Source organism: Lepisosteus platostomus, chromosome 17, assembly GCF_059453375.1.
Source record: "Lepisosteus platostomus isolate fLepPlt1 chromosome 17, fLepPlt1.hap1, whole genome shotgun sequence".
Taxonomy (NCBI): domain Eukaryota; kingdom Metazoa; phylum Chordata; class Actinopteri; order Semionotiformes; family Lepisosteidae; genus Lepisosteus; species Lepisosteus platostomus.
In genome coordinates this window covers 17,635,430-17,654,397 of record NC_142627.1, presented here as the reverse complement: position 1 = coordinate 17,654,397, position 18,968 = coordinate 17,635,430, and the positions used below count along the sequence as shown (strand labels likewise).

The window sequence follows — 18,968 nt, the reverse complement described above, 5'->3', positions numbered from 1 at the left end:
CAATATAACTGTGCTGCTTTTTTCTAGACCGTCACTGCAGATCTCCTTGTGAATTATGTTAAAAAAAATTGCAATGAGTTTTTACTTTTAAGCTCATGCATGTGTGAAATGCCACAGGCTGCATGCAAATCCACTAGTTGTTAAGAAGTCTCTTTTATCATAAGATGTTCTAAAATAATTGAGCTAATACAGTTATCTGTATTCCTCTAATAATGAAAGTCATTCTGCCTGCTACAGATTTTCTCTGGGTTACACCATTAGCCTCTTAACTCTATTTGTTCCAATCCATTTACTTGGCCTTTTAGAGATTGTCCTTAGTGCATATGTGATTCTGGATTTGCATTGTCGCATCCAAGCAGAATATAGGGTGTTCTCTGATGTCAACATTATTCACATGCACATATTTTTCTAACTCCCCTAAATTGTCCTTCAAAGGTGTGTCATTAGAAACTGCTTCCTGATGGTGAATGAAAGGGCCATCACATCTGTTTTAAACAGAATTAATCTAGCTGTGACTGTTCTTTTGATTTTACCCCTGTATTCATGCATATTCTAGGAGACACTTGCTTCATTGCAGCAATAGGAGTTTAATTGGGCTGTAGCACGTTGAGTCAGTATTATTCACCCAGTCCACCATAGTTATTCCCATCTCTGTTGGCTAGCTTCAACATTGTTACCAAAGATTTTGCATGCTTTGTAAAGTGTCCTCCTTAAACCATGTCAGTGGAATGAATGTCAGGACTGTTTTGCACACCTGAGCTCATCATGTTTTTTAATATTTATAATAATCTTTATTATCAGCACCAAAAACACCATGAATCAATTAAGAATTAGCAAAACGTCATTGAATGAGATACAAAATGGTATTAAACAAAAATATGTAACCTAAACTGCTGATAAATACTGTAGCTATAGATATTCAGGAGAATAAGGAAATTCAGAAGAAACAAGAAAATGAAAGTAGGCTTTCTGACAGTCATTGGATCCAATTTAAAAGTGTTAATAAGGACCATTTGTGACTGTTTTTATGGGCCTACAGTACTCACGTTTTTGCTAAGCTACAGTATAACATTTCATAGACTTGGTGTATATCAAGAGACAGAAGTCATCACAATCTGACATTCTAAATTGGGAATAGTTCGAAAACTAGTGTCCACAATTATGGATATGAGGAAAAGTGTAAAATTGGGGCAGATTACTTGGTATACTGGAGTCTAAAATGTGAGCAAGAAAGTTCTAAAACTGTCTTCAATGCCTGAATTCCACAGCAAACAAGTGTAGTGATGCTGGAACAGGTGAGACAAGCTGCTTTGTTAGAGAAGACAAGGCATTGAACAGAGAAAGGGAAAAATTGTTGATTTAGATTTGACATCCTGAAACCCGGTTGAGAATTCCAGACGTCAAGCTGCTTAGTTTGATTTCCATATGCTGTAGAATTAACCAAACCGCAGCACCATAGGACTTTCTTCTGGGTCATGTGGGTCCTGGACCAGTGCCAGCCTTGACCCCATTTTGAAGAAGCAACATGTCTGATTCATTAAACATTAATCCCCTGTGCGAGGAGGGAAGAAGCTCATTTGAAACGTGTAGAAAAAAAGGATCTTAGTCTTGTCATCTCAACATCTACTGGTGAATCCCTGGCCCAACTGCACAAGGTGTCAAAAGACGATCAACACTGATGTAAAAGGTGTGGAAGAAAAACAGATTACATAGAAAATGTGTATTGAGTATTTTGTAAATCTTTTGGTTTACTCAGCCAAAACACTTCATGCTAGATTCAGTAAAACACATTGGATTTTTAGTTGTTAATTTTTTACAATTATGACAGGCTCTTTAATTTAACAGCTTTAATTTAGATTGTTTCACAACTCTGCTTCTGGAGGGCTACAGTCCAACAGGATTTGTAAGTCTTAAATCTTTACCTGGGAAGTGACATTTTCAGCTAACAATGAGGTCAATTAATTAATCAATGAACATTGTTGTGTGCAGGAGACAGTTTGCAGCAGATCCTTTTGCCTATTGACCAAGGAACATATGCAGTAGATAATTCTCTAGAAGAGACTGAAGGAGAGACTCTACCACACCCCTGTTCACGGCCTGTTACAAACTGGCAATTCACAAGATTGTCTTTATCCTATATGCTGGTTTAAAGTTTGTTATTGATTAAAATCAATAATAATTTAATCAATTCTAAAGCACCACTTCTAAACCTTATGTGAGATATCTACAGGAACACCACCAGCCCCCCCAGCCCCAAAGGCAGTCAGGCTCTTGAGAGAAAGGAGGAAGCATAAAAGTCTTGAAGTAGAATTGTAGTTGATTTGTGATATGGCTTTTAAATACAAAAGAGGAGAACATAGCCGCTGCAGAATCAGCCTCCCATCTTATTTAAAATGTGCAAATTGAGACCAAATTATAAAAGATGCCTCATCAAAACAGATACAGTCACTGCTAGTTCTGACCCAGTCTGCTGTTTGTCACAAGGGGAATTCTTAGTTGTGCTAAGAGGAGAGAGGAGCTTCCTTCAGTGCCCCCTCAATTCAGGCCCTGCTGCTAGCTGGATGTAGTCATATCCATGTACTAATGTTACAGGACACAGCTGATATATGGCGTTCTCTTGTTTTAAGTAGAGCCAGCTGTAGTATTTGATCTCTTTATAGATACTGTAAGTTGGTAAAATTAGAAGGCCTCCTCAGCTGAGGGAAATTTGAAGAACAAGTCTTAAAATCTCTTAGTAATAAAGAATAAAGGTCTTCTGAAACAGAGCAAAGACACATGCTGCTGCAATGTGTGTCAGGGATACTCTGCATGAGGAGACTCTCTCGGCTGGCTGCACATGAAAGAAATGAAACTCCCTTTAATCATGTCAGTTTTCCAGGTGAAAAAGAGACTGGGCTAGACTCAGACATGCCTTATAGTTTCTTGGCTATTTAAGACCTAATTTAAGTGTGCTTTGCAGCCGGAGGCCAGTAATTATGACTTCCTGTTACATTGTAATCAAAGTGCAGGTCTTGAGCTCTCCGTGGGTAAGTAATAAAATCAGATAACGCTTACAGCCTGTGTGTATTGAATTCAGAGGTGGGCTGTTCAGTAGACTATCTTCTGTACTGCTGCATAAGCCTTTCATGGATATAGACTGAAGTCAACCTCAAGCATCAGTAAGGACATAGTATTATTATTGTTGTTAAGAGTAGCGGTAGTAGTTGCAGAAATAGTAATAGTTATAGTCCTCCAAATATCTATAATTACAGGTTTCCAACATGATCACCAATGTTTCACTCTAATTTGTGGTGCTCTACCTACCAGACACCCATGTAGGAATCCCACATTTCCGCTGTGCAAAGGGCACTGTATTTTTCCTTGGGGAGTTCTCTGAATCTGTCAGTATCTGAGTGCTCTGTGTGAGAGATCTTTGTTTCTGTCCATAGATCATGAGAGGATATCCATGTCTGGCGCCATAGGTGACATAAACGTTTTATACAAACCTAGCCTAGTAGTACACTGAAATGGTTCATTTAGGATGAGAGAATGTTTGTATTATATATGTACAAATAGCTTATTTCTGTCTTTGATTCCAAGCTCCACTGTTGGTCCATTAAAGGACATTCAGCTGCCTAAGACCTACAACCCTTTATTTTAATAAAACTTCACAACTTACAAAGACATATCAGGAGTACTGGAAATACATCCCGTAAAACAGCTCATTCTCTGTCTTCCATTATGCCCTGGAGTGGTTTACAATATTAAATAAACATAAATGGTTTAAAATGCTCCGAGCACTAAAATAGCAGTGTGTATTTTCAGAGTTATTCAAAAGTGGTCACAAAATGATAAATCTGGCTGACAGACATACTGTACAATTGCTAGCAAAATAGGAAGAGCAATTGTGTGAACTGTGTTCAGGGTACTTATAAAATGTTAGCTGGCCTACTCAAACAACTATTATCAGAGACCAGTTTTGTGGCCTATGCAGTTTTGTACAAAAACAAGGACAACATACAACACATTGTCCATTGACAAAAGAGGGTTCTATATCAGCTTCATGTGGTAATCATTTATATTTATTCACAGACGTACATGGTACAAAGATGCACTAAGCTGCCCTTGCCTATGAAAAATGAGCCCCCATGGTCCCACTTGTACAAATGTAAGAAATATGACCCAATACCCAATGTTCTTGCTCCTTGATGCAGTGTTCACAACTGTCTGAGAAAGGACCTTTTACAATATTACTGTGTGCATGCACAAAATAATTATTAGAAGCTGCTTCTTTCTTAATTATTGACTTATAATTGCTTGCATTGTCATCCACCAATTAAATGCAGCGCCGATCTTGGTGACACACAGCAATGGTAATACGCCAACAGACCCCTTGCACAGGAGTTCAGATAGAAAAATAGTTAATTACTTAAATTGAATTATGGTTTTTTAGGTAGATACAAAGTGGGATTTGGGCAGAACTTCAGGGTTAACATCCCTACTCTTCCAGACTGTGTTGTGAGAACTGTAATGACCAAGCAGTCAGGACCTTGGTTTGTCGTCCCATCTGAAGCATGGCCTCAGCTACAGCATAATGTCCCCTGTCACCATACAGGGCTTTGTTTTCGAGATTCTGGTCCAGAGGGAAGAGATCTACCCGCTGGTCCATCAGCATTACTTCAGAAGCAACCTGTTTCTTCTTAGGTGTCTCCCATCCCTGTCCTGACCAATACCAACCATACTTAGCTTTTGAAATCTGACATTGACAAGGTCAGGCCACAAGGTAGTAAGACATCTATCGGTGAGATTTGCTTGTCTGCAACTGCGGTTTCAAGGGCATGGACTTAAGATAGTATCTTGTTCAGCACAATGTATTAATTTCATTTTTTTCCTTTCACAATTTATATTCTCATTGAACATGTGGATTATTCTTAAAAGTACAGTAATCACTACTGAGTAACAGCTAGTCACTGCTTTAAACAGTAGCTGGGTCTCTAAAATGCATGATGTTGGCATTGAATAGTGTATTGTACTCAACAAGGGCTTACTAAGATGTGTTGACTTTGTAGTATACTGTAGGTGTGAAAGTACAGACTGAACTGTCCTGTCCTGCACCATCATGTTGAAAAGCATTAAAATTCATACATAGCTAAAGGAAGTAGAGGCCAAACTGATCCTCTGTGTGACCATCAGGCCTGACCTCTGTCATCCTGTGGCACGTTATCAGCAGCACACCAGGGTGGTGCGCTAATATTGATTAATGTCATCCCAGGTGCAGAGTTTATAACATAAATATAAATCATTAACAATTTCACAGTGAAATCACATCTAAAGTGTTTTAGCATAGTCGATTGCTAAACTTCACATAAAGACATCTACCCTCTTCTGCTCAAAATGACTATGAACTTAAGGAAGTGAGGTTTAAATTTGTTGTCTACTTTCTCATTTTTGGAGCACAATTCGAGTGAAGGAAATTCAAAGAAGTGCTGTGAGATTTAGTGCCCTGAAAATTCAAACTTATGTCTCATTATTTCAAGCGATAGATATGTGGATGGTAAAGCAGCACGTAGTCACTCAGAAATGCAAGGTATCGTTTTATTTCCCCAAACAACATTGCATTGAAAAGTTTAGGAAAGTTATTACGGAGGAGATGCTGTGTGCTGATGTTTCTTTGTTTCCACCTTCCCAGGAAGACTATGACCGTCTGAGGCCTTTATCTTACCCGATGACGGATGTCTTTCTCATCTGCTTCTCGGTGGTGAACCCAGCCTCCTTCCAGAATGTACGGGAAGAGTGGGTGCCCGAACTGCGGGAGTACGCGCCCAGCGTGCCCTTCCTGCTCATCGGCACTCAGGTGGGAGAGCCAACCCCCAGCTCCAGTGCTTTGCTTTTTCCCCAGAGCGCCTTCAACAGTACTGCTTGGTTGCAGAGCTTAAGGGCTGCAGTCTTAAAGTAATTTTAACTCTTCAACCAACCTAGACTCAGTGGCTCTTATCCAGATTTCTCAAAACAAATTAGCTAGAAATCCTATAATGGCAGTAATTATCATGAGCACAATATATGCATCGTCATTAAAGCAGTTAAGTCAGGCTTCAAAATATAGAAATCCGTAATCTTCCTATTTTTAACACAAATTGAGTGTAGGCGTCGCTGTGTTCCTCAGCAACACAATTTCACAGACCACCAAAATAGGCAGAGAGGGCTCACAGATCCATTGCGTTGCTAGATGTTCATGGCTGTTTTGTGAGAATGATCTAAAATTACTCTGCTGTCACTCTGAATACCGATGTAATGGCAATCATTTGGAAATGCCACGCTGATCACAGTTTTCAGACCCTATCAGAAAGCAACATGAGCCCGCGGAGCCTGTCTGACTGCCAGCGCAGGAACTCTAAATATATTATGACTGGACGTCAGAATACACCCTTGGTCCTTTTGATTCATTAGACGCCCCAAACATTTGATACTGCAGGCTTAAAAGCTATTTGTTTAAGTGACAAACCCAGAAGAAAAATGGCTTACAGTTTCGAAGACCAAAACTCTGCTGAGCAGCGCCAGACTGAATTGGTCAAACATCAAGGGGAGGAATTTTAATTGGTAACAGAGGTGGTTGTGAGGGTAGGATGCCAGTGGCTGTTGAAATCCTCCCAGTCAGCTGTAAACCAAGCAGTAGGGGGAACTGTCACTCAAGATAGAGGGAGGGGGTGCAGCCAGCAGGGTGTCTGTTTGTACAGCAAAGTCCCGGGTTGTTTTTAACCCTTAACGTTCCATACCTGCCTTTCCCCTGCAGGAAAATCTCAACAGATAGAATGTAAATGTTGTATGTGCCCACGCACTTTTTAATTGACATTCAAATTGTGGTTTTATCAGGCCTCTGCATCTTCAGAACCAAAAAGCACAACCAAGTCGGGCAGCAGACAGGAATGACGCCAAGTTTTTTTAAATTTTAAAATCCAGAAGGGTAAATGTTAGAGGGATTTAAGCACAGTGGTGAATTTTGGAGAGTATTTTGACAGCAAGCAGAATTCAAATTTTAGATATTCGAATCTGAGGTTGCTAACCATGCACATTAAACAGTAATTTTTCTCATAGGTTTCAGACTGTTTCCCGTTCATGTTTCAGATTGATCTTCGAGATGACCCCAAGACCATAGCAAAGCTGAATGACATGAAGGAGAAGCCCATAGCTACTGAGCAGGGACAGAAACTGGCCAAGGAGGTAGGGCCACTGTAGGGGTCTATGACTCAAACTGTACCAATGAATAGGGATTCTGCAATGCATGTTACAGGTAATGAATTAATAGAACCCCATAATCATAACCTGGTTTAGACCAGAGCTTCTCAACTCTGGTTCTGAAGGTCTGCTGTATTTGTGGTTTTTCATTCCAATTAGTACTTAATCACTGTTTGCTTGCTTTGATTTATTCCTGCATTCAGTCTTTATTTGCAACAACTTCAGCACAACTATATGCAGAATTTGCTTCCATATTTCTGACTAAAGCTCTTACCGTGATCAATTGATGACGAACAGACACAGGACGGAATGACGCTGTATCAGACACTCACAGTGAGTCGGTATTTTTCCATCTGTTCAAATCCATTTGGTTAGATTTCAGCTAACCCGAAACTCGCTAATTTCCACAGGGTTTTCACCAATTGCTAATGTCATTCAGCTTTTTACCTTCTGAAAGAAAATTTAAAAAAAAACAGACACTAACAGAAATTAACCTGTGATTAAGAACTTGGCGGTATCAGAAAACAGAAGGTGCAGTGATGCCCCAGGACTGGGCTTGAGAACTGGTCTAGAGTAGCAAACTAGAACCCTGCTTCTGGAGAGTCACAGTCTAGCATGTTAAGTTCTCCAAGTTAGCAACTGGCTGATGCAATGAACAGATCATCAGCTCATCTGGAAAAATTACGCTACTGTGTCTGGGCAACCCCAGGGCTGCAGAATCCTAGTCTGGCTCAGGTGTCCACCGTTGTGGTCTTGAGGCTTCACACACCTGCTGGGGGTCTTCATTTAAATAAATCCTTAACAGAAGCAATAGCTTGACTGACTGGTGTTGACCAAAACAGAGAACAAGAAAGCATTCAGTGAATATTGGAAATGAGGAATTTTCATATAGAAAAGAAGCAATAAAAAAATAGCTACAAATAACCAGGGGTATCTTACGTGCACAGATTACAACAAAATTGAAATGTGTTGCACTTGTAACAGAAACAATGTTCTGCAGAGAAGCAGAAGAATCTGCTCAGGATGCTTCCCCCATAAATCCATAGTGATTAAACATAAAAAGGAGAAAGCAAAACAGTGTGAAAGTCAATGGCCCTTGAAGAGACGGTGGTGGTGCCGTGCTATTTAATGGCTGCGGAGCTGAAGCACTGCAGCACCCTGCGAGCATGCAGTGTCCCATTTGCTAACACTTATTAAAATCTCATGGCTTAATAGTTCTGAGGGAGGGTGGAAAGGTGGAGCTGCCTATGTAGTGAAATATATGTCTGCTCTCACAGAATTAATTGTTAATTAATGGAAGCTTTCAGCCTGAATCAGACTGGAACGAAGGTCTGTAATGAGGAATTACAGGAGGACTGAGGTGGGCAAAGGCGGGTCATTAATTGATGACCTCTCTGATCATTTTTAGACCTCACTATCATACTGTACATGAAAAGCAGCCTGTCCATAGTCTCCCCTTTGGGAGATTATGGAGCTCATTCGCAGACAGTGGGCACCACTGACCCAACACTTATTGGCTGTTTTAATACTGGGGTGCTCTAGGCTTCTAGACTCTCTAATCATTACCTTGGAAAACAGGCAGAAAATGATGACAGCACTTATACTATTCAAGTGAGGTTTCTAAGGAAACATGAGCGTTAATTCATACTAATGAAGGCACAAGAGATACTATAGTAAGCCACATTTCTGGCAGTGCATGTCTAAGACGTTTTTGTAAAAAAAGATTGTGAATCATTAGGGCAGAATGTATCACTGTTAGGCTGATGAGCTTGATAGGGCTGTGGTGGGTGTGAAGTGTGCAATGGGGGCTGTGCTGAAAGTGAGATTCGCTGAAGCTGCAGGCCTACAGCGTGTGATGCATACTGGTGTGCTGAAGGAGTTGTTCACACGTTTACTGTAAGGTAACTGGAAGGCTTTGCTACCCTATGACAGCATAAAAAATGTTCCTAAACTGAGTGATACAGAGCCAAAAATGTGTCAAAAATAAGCATCCCATGCATGTATGTGTTCATAGTGTATATATATCTGCCTTCTGTATGACCATCTTTCTCTGGCCTTTCTGGATGCACGAGGCTAAGTGCCAGATGTGAATGTTTCTGTCAGTGCTGAGTTATTTTAATGTGGCAGGGTTCTGTAAAAATTTCATTAGAAAGCTGTTGCAGCAGACCTTTTGATAAATTTGTTCCAAACTGGATGCAAATTCATCTTCAGCTGATATTGAACAATGTGTAATAGCAGGAAATGAAACCCGCATCACAACCCTTGCTTTGTGGTTAAAAGAGTGGGACTAGGTGTGAAGAGTTGCCCTGTAGCAGCTTTTAGAAACTGTTTTTTTTTTCTTCTGAACTATTCACTTTTCTTGCAGATTGGTGCCTGCTGCTATGTGGAGTGCTCCGCTTTAACGCAGAAAGGGCTAAAGACTGTCTTTGACGAAGCCATAATCGCTATCTTAACCCCAAAGAAAAATGCTCTGAAAAGAAGATTGGGCTCCCGATGCATTAACTGCTGCCTCATTACGTGAGAGAGGGAAGGAGGAAAGAAAATGGAAGTGACAGAAAAGAGGAAGAGAAAAACTGGATACACCTTACAAGGTCTCCCAGAAAGACTGATCCACAGTACAAATGGACAGAGCTACTGAAAACAAGCCAGTGTGCTCTGCACAGCTCTTCATCAGAATCCGCACAGGAGACTAACATTTTCTTTTAAAGGAGAAAACAAGGGAAACATTAACCAAAGCTGCATAAACTTTTATTTTCCTTACAAATTAAACTGTTACCAGTCAATTCCATCAAAAATACATACAAATCCAATAAAATTAGCAGCTCAGAATCCCCTCCCATCCAGTCCCCAATCTAGCTTTTAAATACATTTGTCATTCGGATGAACTTGTCAATGGCTTTTATAAAACTCTTGCCACTTGATACGCTGCTTCAAAAGTAGTACAAAAACAAACAAGAGCTGGCTTTAATCCAGCTTTAGTTTTACAGGAGATGATTTAAGGAAACCATTTTGCCAATCCATGCCAATCTGGCACAGCCCACGGGCATCAAGACATCGCTTGCATCTCCGTTAGCCCACCTTGCCATCTACTTGCTCTTGTACGTCAGCTGCTTCCTGTGCCAGTGTATCCACAAGGGAGCAACGACCAGGCCGGTCAAGAAGCCAAATGTAGCTCCTAGTGTGCAGGAGACTGGCCACACCTGTGTCGAGAGGATACAGAGACACCGCCCCCGTCGTGGGAAAATGAGCACAACCTGTCACTGGACACAACGCAGTCCTCGGTTCTTTTATTATGGAACTTCAATTTTAACAGCCCTCCTACAGATCCCTCCCACCAACTTCAGCTGCAGCAGTGTTTTGACACTATAGACAACTTTTTAAATTCAAAGCTGCAGAAGTCTCTGCCTGGTTTTTGTTTAGTTTTTGACTTGTGTGTTTTTGTGATGGAGGCCTTGAGTGTCTGCCTGTGATAATTGTCCTGCAGTAGACTGTGTTGGATGTCTGTTGTCACTGCGAGTTCAGCCAGCCTTTTCTCTCAAGCCAGACTTTGCTGCGTCACAGCAGGCCTGAAGGAAGATGGGTTAAGAGATGTAATCTGCCTTTTTATTCAGTTCCAAACTGCTTATGAAGTCAATGCACAGAGTAACCATTTAAACACTAATTGCTGTACTTTCTTCTTTTTTATCTGATTGCACATTGAATGCAATTAAAGAGTGGTTACACAGTTTTAGCAGCACATTAAAAATAATCATGAACTTGTGTTTTTCCTAGGAAGCATACAACCCACATAAAGCTGTATATCATTTTAAATCCTGTTTCACTCTTCATAAACAAAGATCCTACTGGCTAAATAGATAATACATAAAGGAAAGGGCAGTTGTCATGACTCAAGCTAAATAATTCAAAGACCTGCTCACTGTGCCTTCCCGTTCCATGCTGCACCTGGAGCTAAGATGCATGGGAAGAGTCATAACAGTAGGATGTGCTTTAGGGGGCAGCGTGGTGGCAGTTCCTTGGACAGGAAAGGCTTTTAATGGTGTTTATGTAAAAAAAAAAAGTATTTTTCAATTGGTTTTGTTATGGTTTATCTATAAACACAATTTCTTTTTACATGTACAACTTGAACTGAAGTCAAATCACTTTTTGTGGTGATATAAGTAGCTTTTTATAAGAAAATACCAACCATGCAACAAATCCTGTGAACAAAATATCTGTAAATACAGTTTATTAAGAAGACTAAGACCAACTATTAAAAGTTTTCTCTCTTCACAACTTGGTAACATTTTGCATAGTACCAAATCAGAATGGAGTTAAGCAACATTTATATTTCACTCTCTAATTAGACTTTCTTAGGGCAAACTACAGTATAAAACTGCTCTAACACCCTCAGCTTATGCTACAGCTACAAGAGAAACAATACTATTACAGTTGTACTGTAGGCCTTTAATGTCTTTGTGGTGGTAGTGCCCTTCAGTATAACAGACATGCTTGGAGAGGATACAGTATTGCAGATCCTGCTGGATTTTATCCCTTAACATCTTTGATGTGCTCAGTGACTGTCCACTTACCTTGCATGAGGGTCTGACTTTGTGTATACACTCGGTGCGGAATTAAATGTATTTCACCTCAGCTAAAAGCCCGCAGCGTTAACTAATGTAAAAGAACAGATTTCAGATCAAGCAGGGCCTTATCTAATGTTTTTCTCTCCACATAGAGTGAGACTCATGCTGTTCAGCGCAGCTCTGTTGTGCTGGCTGCCAGCGAGCTGAAAACTGGTTTATCTGCAGGAGCTGAGGCGGCTCAGACATGCTATAAAATGGCAGGTCTTCTGTCTATGGTGCCATAAATTAGAAATTAAACCAAGTCCTGCCACTTCACACCAACGTCCTCCCATTCTGATGTTCAAAGTCTTTCATTAGAAAGTCTAGTGCAAGATATTTTTTTTAATTCTACAACATATAAAGTTTTGTTGTATCTATGCTGAAGCTGGGTGCTTATTTTTTTGGAAGAAGGAAAGATTGCACAGCCATGCCTTAAATGTACACTGCTGTGCTTGTTTTTCTCGCTCCTCATTTATATTTCACCCTTCAATCAGTGCTGTTTTATTACTCATTAAGCGCTCATTAAAATGCGGGGAGGCAGAGGGAGGGGAAGCACACCAGAGTGCAGCTCAATAGATCAGCCTCATGTACTGTCACAGGCTTCTACATCTCAATACAAACGTAGTGTCAGTTAACAGAAATACATGTCATGGATTGACTCTCATTTGCAATGTTAAAATCACCTAAACTTCTTGTGGTCAAAACCCATATCCTCATAGCTGGAGATCATATCATGAGCTGCATATTAAATTGTGCAAACTCTGCAGAGGAATTGTGCAATACTCTATAATATTGCTATATCTGTTAAAGTAAGCTTGTGGAAACTTCATTATGCAGCAACTATTTTGACAATATTGTTGCATAAAACACAGATAGGCTAAAAAAGAGACCTATTTGACTTACTGTAAGGTTACTGAGTATTCTGATCACCACTCAGTTCAATGCAGATAAAGGAGAGCTGTAAGTGGCTGTACAGTGGGCTGCACATACTGAACCTAAACCTTCTTTTGAGTGAGAGGAATGAATAGGCAGAAATGTGTAAAAGGTGTCCTAATACAGTATTGAAATTGAAAGGCGGCAAATGGCTGGTCTAGACCAAGTCTCGTTTTATCCTTTTCATCCCTTTATATTTATATGAACAGCTTTGCATTTCCTCAAAAGAATATTTCTCCTTCAGACAATGTCTGGATCTGTTTGTCATGGAGAGACCAGGCTAGCCTAGTCTCAGTTCTGTTAAAGACTGGGCCTAGGTACTCATACAGACGTACTGTGTTAATAACAATGAATGTGTTTTGTGTCTTTACATTGTCTTTTCTATTACTCTGAAACTGCTCAGTGCCAGGAACAAAGATGCCACATGGAATTTTTTGACTAGTGTGGTGTTTTGTTGTTCATACATTTGCCTGCTAGGCAAGGTGGCATCAGTACCTGATTTTTAGAAATATGACCTTTATTCATCCCAAGATGAGCCACCCCGATCTGTAACTACACGTAGAACAACAAGTGTTACTTACTGCATTCACGCCCCTTTGTAAATAAACTACATTCTCCCAAGATAGCTGTCTGAGAATGATTCACATTCTACAGAGAAATGACTACTCCATTTTTGTGTTCCCTGGGGAGGCTGCTGTCACCAAAAAATGTGTAGTTTTCAAATCTATCTGTATAGATTTTCAGGAGCAAACACTGCATTTATCTTACACATACTGCACTTCTAACAAAGGCACTTACAATTGTACATATCTACACACACTTAGTTTTGCACACCTGCCCCTTCTCCACAATGAACAAATATTTCAATGAGTGCTAAACAGAGGTTTGTATAGGCTGTCAGTTTAATCACCTCAGGTGATTAAATTCCAACACACATGCTCCTGTAATGCACTGTCCAGTGCACTGTGTCACTGAGAAGTGAAAGAGAGGAGAGCCCCAGGGTGTGTAACATACTGACCTGCCAGGGCCGGTCCCAGTCCAGGGGGATAGGAAATGCTCCCAGCCAAGCTCCAATCATACTGCAGGCTGTGGTGATCTGCAGACTGGTGTCCCACACTGACATGGCCCTGCAAGCACAAGTCAACAGTCGATCCACTTCACGTGAACTGGGGACCCATTGCAAAGCAGTTCCTCGCAAAACAAAGAAATAGAAACCTGAATGTGCCAAAGAACAGACAGCTTCACCTCCCCAAGGGATAATTAATTAAGGCAGGTAACATTTTAATTTTACTCATTTAAATCAGATCTGTATTCACAACTATACATTCAGATGGAGCAGTGAACACAAAACATTGATAGAGTCATCTCTTCCCTGAGCTGGCAGAGGTGTCAGTGGAAAACGCTGGAGCTTTTTGACAAGTACTTGACAGACGCCCTATAACAGAAGGGCACATTCAGAATTAACCTCTCTTTCAAGTGCCACTTGAGACATGAGCACCACTGTACCCGTGTCAACGAGTCTCTGCTACTGAACATAAAGAGGTGCTTACTCCCACACATTCCAGTTACGAGCCCCATTCTTCCTCATTAAACTGTTTTGTCTTATCAAGTGATAAAAAGGTGTTGTTTGCCTTAATATGTATTTTTTCCCATATACAAATTGCACTTCTCCACTCCATTCAAACAATAAGCACAGCTGTGCTATGAGTGTCCTTGCGGGTCTGTGTCTGTAGGTTGGTGTTTGTCTGCTTCTGTGTCTCAGTCTTTATCTGGTGGTAAAGTCAAATCAGGAAGGAGACTGTGAACCAGATCTGTCAGGTGACCACAGCCATCTGGGATGAGAGGGAGGAAACTGCAAAGTCAAGGACAACTAGAACCCTTTCCAGAAAGTGCGGTAAACAGCAGGCAACACACTGGGCCAGAGCTGCCCCAGCTTCCCCTCAACACGTTCTCAGCAGCCGGAGGGGCCTTAACTGTTCATACCACTAGGAGCTGGAGTCATCCAACCCGCCCTTTACAGAAGCTCTCGGCGGGTGAGAGTAATTATTCACATACTTATGTAAAAGTGAAAGTTTGGAGTAGGAAGAAAACTGTGCTTCAAAGCTGATCTGTGCTGAGAAAATAAATGTTAAATAGCATCAAAATATGTTTTGAGCAGAGTAAAAATGCGGTAAATCCAGGAAAGATGAGTGAAGACGGGCCTCTTCACTACTGCCTGCTGCAGCTTTCCCTGAAACCTCACAACAAGGAGAAATTAAAGTCAAGCAGCGGTGCTTCACTTTGAAGTACTCAATCAGCCAATCAGTACATCTCTACTTCTCTCCATTCTAGCTAAAGAATCAGTCTAAGTAGCTCTGACTGGCAGCAAGGCCTAGCCGGACAAAAAATACCACACTGCCGTCAGCAGCTTGATAAGTAGCTCTATTGATTTTTAAACTTCAGCTTTTAAGATTTGGAGCACCTAAAGCCTAAGTTCAAATTAATAAATTTTAATGATGTTTCCTTAGTCTAAAGCCCCTTTTGAAAAAATGCAGAAAAAATAAAAAGTTTTAAAAAAAGAGATAAGGATACAGAAAATTAAACAAAATCCTCAACTATATTGTGTATTGTGTATTGTGCCTTTCATCTCAAACCAACCTTACTGAACTATACGATATACCATCCTCTCAGAAAACCATCGCCTTAAATAATGCAGAACTATTCCTTCAAAGCTCTTGTCTGAGTGGGGAAATGGTAGTCATGACATTTTGTATTCTCCTTCCCCAAAACCATTTTCCACAGAAACCACTGAAACAAATTTACAAGTGCCAGCGCTTCACTTGCAGTAAGATCCCGAACAGGTTCTTGATAACCATTTCCTCTTACTAGGACAAGTGGCATTTCAACACAACCCCACACTGCTTTCCAGTCTTGCCTGTTATGCAATCAATCTAGTTTTTCATTGTTCTCATTTACGCTAAGTCATCTAAGAAACTTCTGTGAAATTGTTATCTTCAGGTTTTAGAGGAAGAAAATAATCAAGTTAATGGATTTAGGGTAAAGAAACTATCGTGGCATTAGAATTCCCCCTAGTGGTAGCTTTAAAAATGACACACAGCCACACTACTTTTTGCAAAATATTAATTTCTTATTTCACATTGATGAGATAAATGAAAAACACACTACAGTCTTATATTATAATACTAAAATGAGTATGTACTCATCACATATGTCAATCCAGGAACTAGGCTTATCTTCACACCACTTCACAGTAGGCCATGTTCTGTAAGTATAAATGTCAGCACTCCAGCAGTCCCATGCAGAGAGGCTATATGGACTCTTCCTGAATGATATATACCGTGCATACGTCATTCGTGTTACAAAGCCATCAGTACTAAAGGTAAAAAGAAAACACGACGAGGATTCCTCCCTTCATTAGCTCCTGCACACCAACAAGGAACTGCCAGTGACATTACACTCAGAAAGAAATGGACTCTTCTCGCCCTGTGGATAGGTTTTGTTGTATTCTACAGAAGGTAGGACACTAAAGGTCCTACAGTTACAGTAAATTGTACTGTTTACTATATATAAGCCCAATGACTTATATAAAAACACTTAATATTATTCTGAAAAATACTTCATAGAAATTCTGACATGCTCATGCAAGTTCAGCCTATTTATGCACATAAGCTCCTCCACTTTTAAGCTCTAAAACTGATTTATCGGATTGTGAGTAACAAAAGGGACTGCTTTCTGCATACGTTGGAAAACAGTACTTCCCCTGCAGAAACAGGCGGTGCGAAAGTCAGAATAAGAGACGCACCCATCCCGACTGAAAACACGAATCCAGGCCTGGACGTTAGGCCCCAGGATGCAGAGACAGCGCAGGGTGGTGAATGTGGACAGCAGGACAGCAAAGGAAAAGGTTTCAAGTGCAGACCTGGAAAAGAGAACACATATCCTAGCAAGGCATACCCTGTCCTTGCAAGAAAATAGGTTTTTATTTCACTTATGCTAACTGCTATGAATTGTGGGTAAAACACCCTGCTCTTGCTCCAGGAATGTGTGTCAATTCAGTCAGGAATATTACACCCGCTGCTCAGACAATATTTAAGACACTCTAAAAGGGTTTTGATTAGTTTCAAGCTGGGATCCGGTGGGGCACTTCAGACCTCAGCAATTACTTTTCCTAAACAAACCTCAGTCACACCAGCAGGATGCAATGAAACAAGAGAAAGACTTTCAAAAAAGTCACTGACTATTTGACTCATATGTCCTGACGTGAAACATGAACAGGCAGAGCATTTTAGTAACAGGACAAAGTATTCCTAGTGACTTGTTGTTAAGTACTTACTCCAGCAAAGGTGCTCCATACAGGACAACAACTGTGTGGAACAGGAAGCAGGATAATATGAAATACAGGCAGGACCTGAAGGCTTTAGACACCTATGGATAAGACCAAACAGGTTTAATAATTACCCACTATATCTTTTATAGTGTTTGCTGGCTCGGTTACCACAAAATGATATATGTGGAGACCAATGCAATTCAATGGACAAGCAGACAGAAAACCACTCAAAGCTTCTAGTCCCTATATCAACTATAAGTGCAGAGTACTTTTATTCATATAGTTAATCTCTAGATTCATATATACCAGTTATTCTAGTGTTACTTCCATTTTAAAATTAAAGTGCATTAACTGAATTAAAGGTACTTTAAAAAGATAAATGAAAACATTTAAAAGTTTTATTGGGTTGTGCAATACCTGTGAAAGCAGGCTGATTCTGCAAAGAGAAGAAAGTCTCCCAAAGACCTCACCTTGTAACTCAGAGTATTCTTCTTAGATGGTGGACTGATGCCCAGCAGCCAATAGACAGTGATGTTAACAGCAGCCACAGCTCCAGAGACAGAATACAGCCACACAAGGTGTGTGCCATAGACTGAAAACCCATCCACAAACAGAAGGGGCAGTACTGTGGCCATCAGGACAGAAGCTGCCATGATGGTATGGGCAGAAATCATTCCCTTGATCTCAATATCCTTCATGGTGATCCTAGGCGATTCCAGGCTGGAAAACAAGCACGCAATACTACCAACTTCAGGATACTTAAATCAGTTCAGGTCTGGGGAATATCAGGAGTTTAAGACTGCTTGCTAAGGTACAACACTCAATAGTAACATCCAGAAACAGCTGACATGGGCCTCTGTATAGTGTTGGCTATCTGTACTCAAGAAAATACGTGGTCACCTGATTTCAGTTCCATCTGTGTTCTCAATTTTGTCAGAAATTATTATTTCCTTAAAACTCTAATACAGCTGCGTAAAGAAAACTTCCAGTGCAGAGGACACAAACTCAACTTGGGTTTTCGGAGCTGCGAATTCTTACTGTATACAAGCAATCACCAGGTTCTGGATATTAGCTAAGTGTTTGTACCTTAGTTTATCTAAATCTGCGTAGAAATATTAAAATGTTTTTAGGTTTCTCTCTATGCCGTTGGTACAAAAGATTGGACATTTTCAAAATCAATTTTAATGTAAAAAAGAATAAAACTGCTTTACACCACGTCTATATCCGTTGAGGGATTTGCGATCAGCCAAGAGTAGCTGAAGACGGGCGGCCAAGGCAAACCTGACTACAAGTTTCTGTCTCAAACCGTCACAGTGTTCAGAAACTTAACATACACGGGGAACCCTTTTGTAGAGGTCTGGCGTCTCCTACAGGAGCTGCAACTTTTCAAAAGTTATATTTCATCTTCAGCATTCTTCCAAGCCCCGGTAAATCATCAAGTATCAAATCTCTACTGTTCCAATTAAACTTAAAACTGCAAAAACCTATGCACTGCGTAAGAAATTGCAGACATTATGCCTATAAAACCGAATAATCAACAAGAGAAAATAGGATTGTAATTATATTTTAAGAAATAGCTTACCCTCTAGATGGACGGATTGTTGCTATATAATATCATTCAACGTTGGAAAAAATAATAAACTACTATATACATCAAGCGAATGAAAAACATCTGAATTATTCTCAAGAAAACGTAGCCTCTAAAAGGTGTTTTTCCATTTTTTTAGTCGTGGTGCACAATTGCACGACAATAAACCACAACAGTATCATTCATACCTGATTTCCGTATGAAATATATTCTGCGCAAGGTCAGTACAGCGTAAACAAGGACGTGGGGGGTGTCACGGCGTGTTTTGCTTGACGTACATTTTGCCCAATCAAACAGTTGCTTCATA

At 40.3% G+C, this 18,968-nt stretch overlaps 2 protein-coding genes across 4 annotated transcripts in view; one reads left to right on the top strand and one right to left on the bottom strand.

Annotated features, from left to right (window-relative positions):
- The window catches only part of rhoq (ras homolog family member Q), a 22,781-nt gene extending 9,414 nt beyond the window's left edge, over nt 1-13,367 (top strand). Inside the window, exons 3-5 of the mRNA XM_088610588.1 lie at nt 5,669-5,833; nt 7,102-7,197; nt 9,578-13,367. Of these exons, the coding sequence (XP_088466714.1) occupies nt 5,669-5,833; nt 7,102-7,197; nt 9,578-9,733 (417 nt within the window). The 3' untranslated portion in view covers nt 9,734-13,367. The remainder of the gene's footprint in view (nt 1-5,668; nt 5,834-7,101; nt 7,198-9,577) is intronic.
- On the bottom strand, nt 9,944-18,968 carry pigf (phosphatidylinositol glycan anchor biosynthesis, class F). Of its 3 annotated transcripts, none has more exons than XM_088610586.1 (7): nt 18,850-18,968; nt 17,544-17,793; nt 17,080-17,171; nt 16,549-16,665; nt 13,765-13,873; nt 13,242-13,298; nt 9,944-10,412 (listed from the first exon to the last, which is right to left on the bottom strand). In XM_088610586.1, the coding sequence occupies exons 2-7, from the start codon at nt 17,769-17,771 to the stop codon at nt 10,299-10,301; spliced, it is 717 nt and encodes a 238-aa protein (XP_088466712.1). In that variant the 5' UTR covers nt 17,772-17,793; nt 18,850-18,968; the 3' UTR covers nt 9,944-10,298. The 3 variants fall into 3 exon arrangements, with proteins under 3 accessions (XP_088466712.1, XP_088466711.1, XP_088466713.1); XM_088610585.1 differs by having other exon boundaries at nt 18,656-18,887; XM_088610587.1 differs by lacking the exon at nt 13,242-13,298 and having other exon boundaries at nt 18,656-18,884.

What these genes read in the sequence shown, in the direction of transcription:
- pigf (XM_088610586.1), bottom strand. Translation starts at nt 17,771, where the DNA reads ATGAAGGATATTGAGATCAAGGGAATGATTTCTGCCCATACCATCATG. An exon ending in TATGGAGCACCTTTGCTGGA is followed by an intron (nt 16,666 to 17,079) that starts GTAAGTACTTAA and finishes TCTCTTTTCCAG; the next exon opens with GTCTGCACTTGAAACCTTTT. An exon ending in CGTGTTTTCAGTCGGGATGG is followed by an intron (nt 13,874 to 16,548) that starts GTGCGTCTCTTA and finishes TTGTGCTTGCAG; the next exon opens with GGCCATGTCAGTGTGGGACA.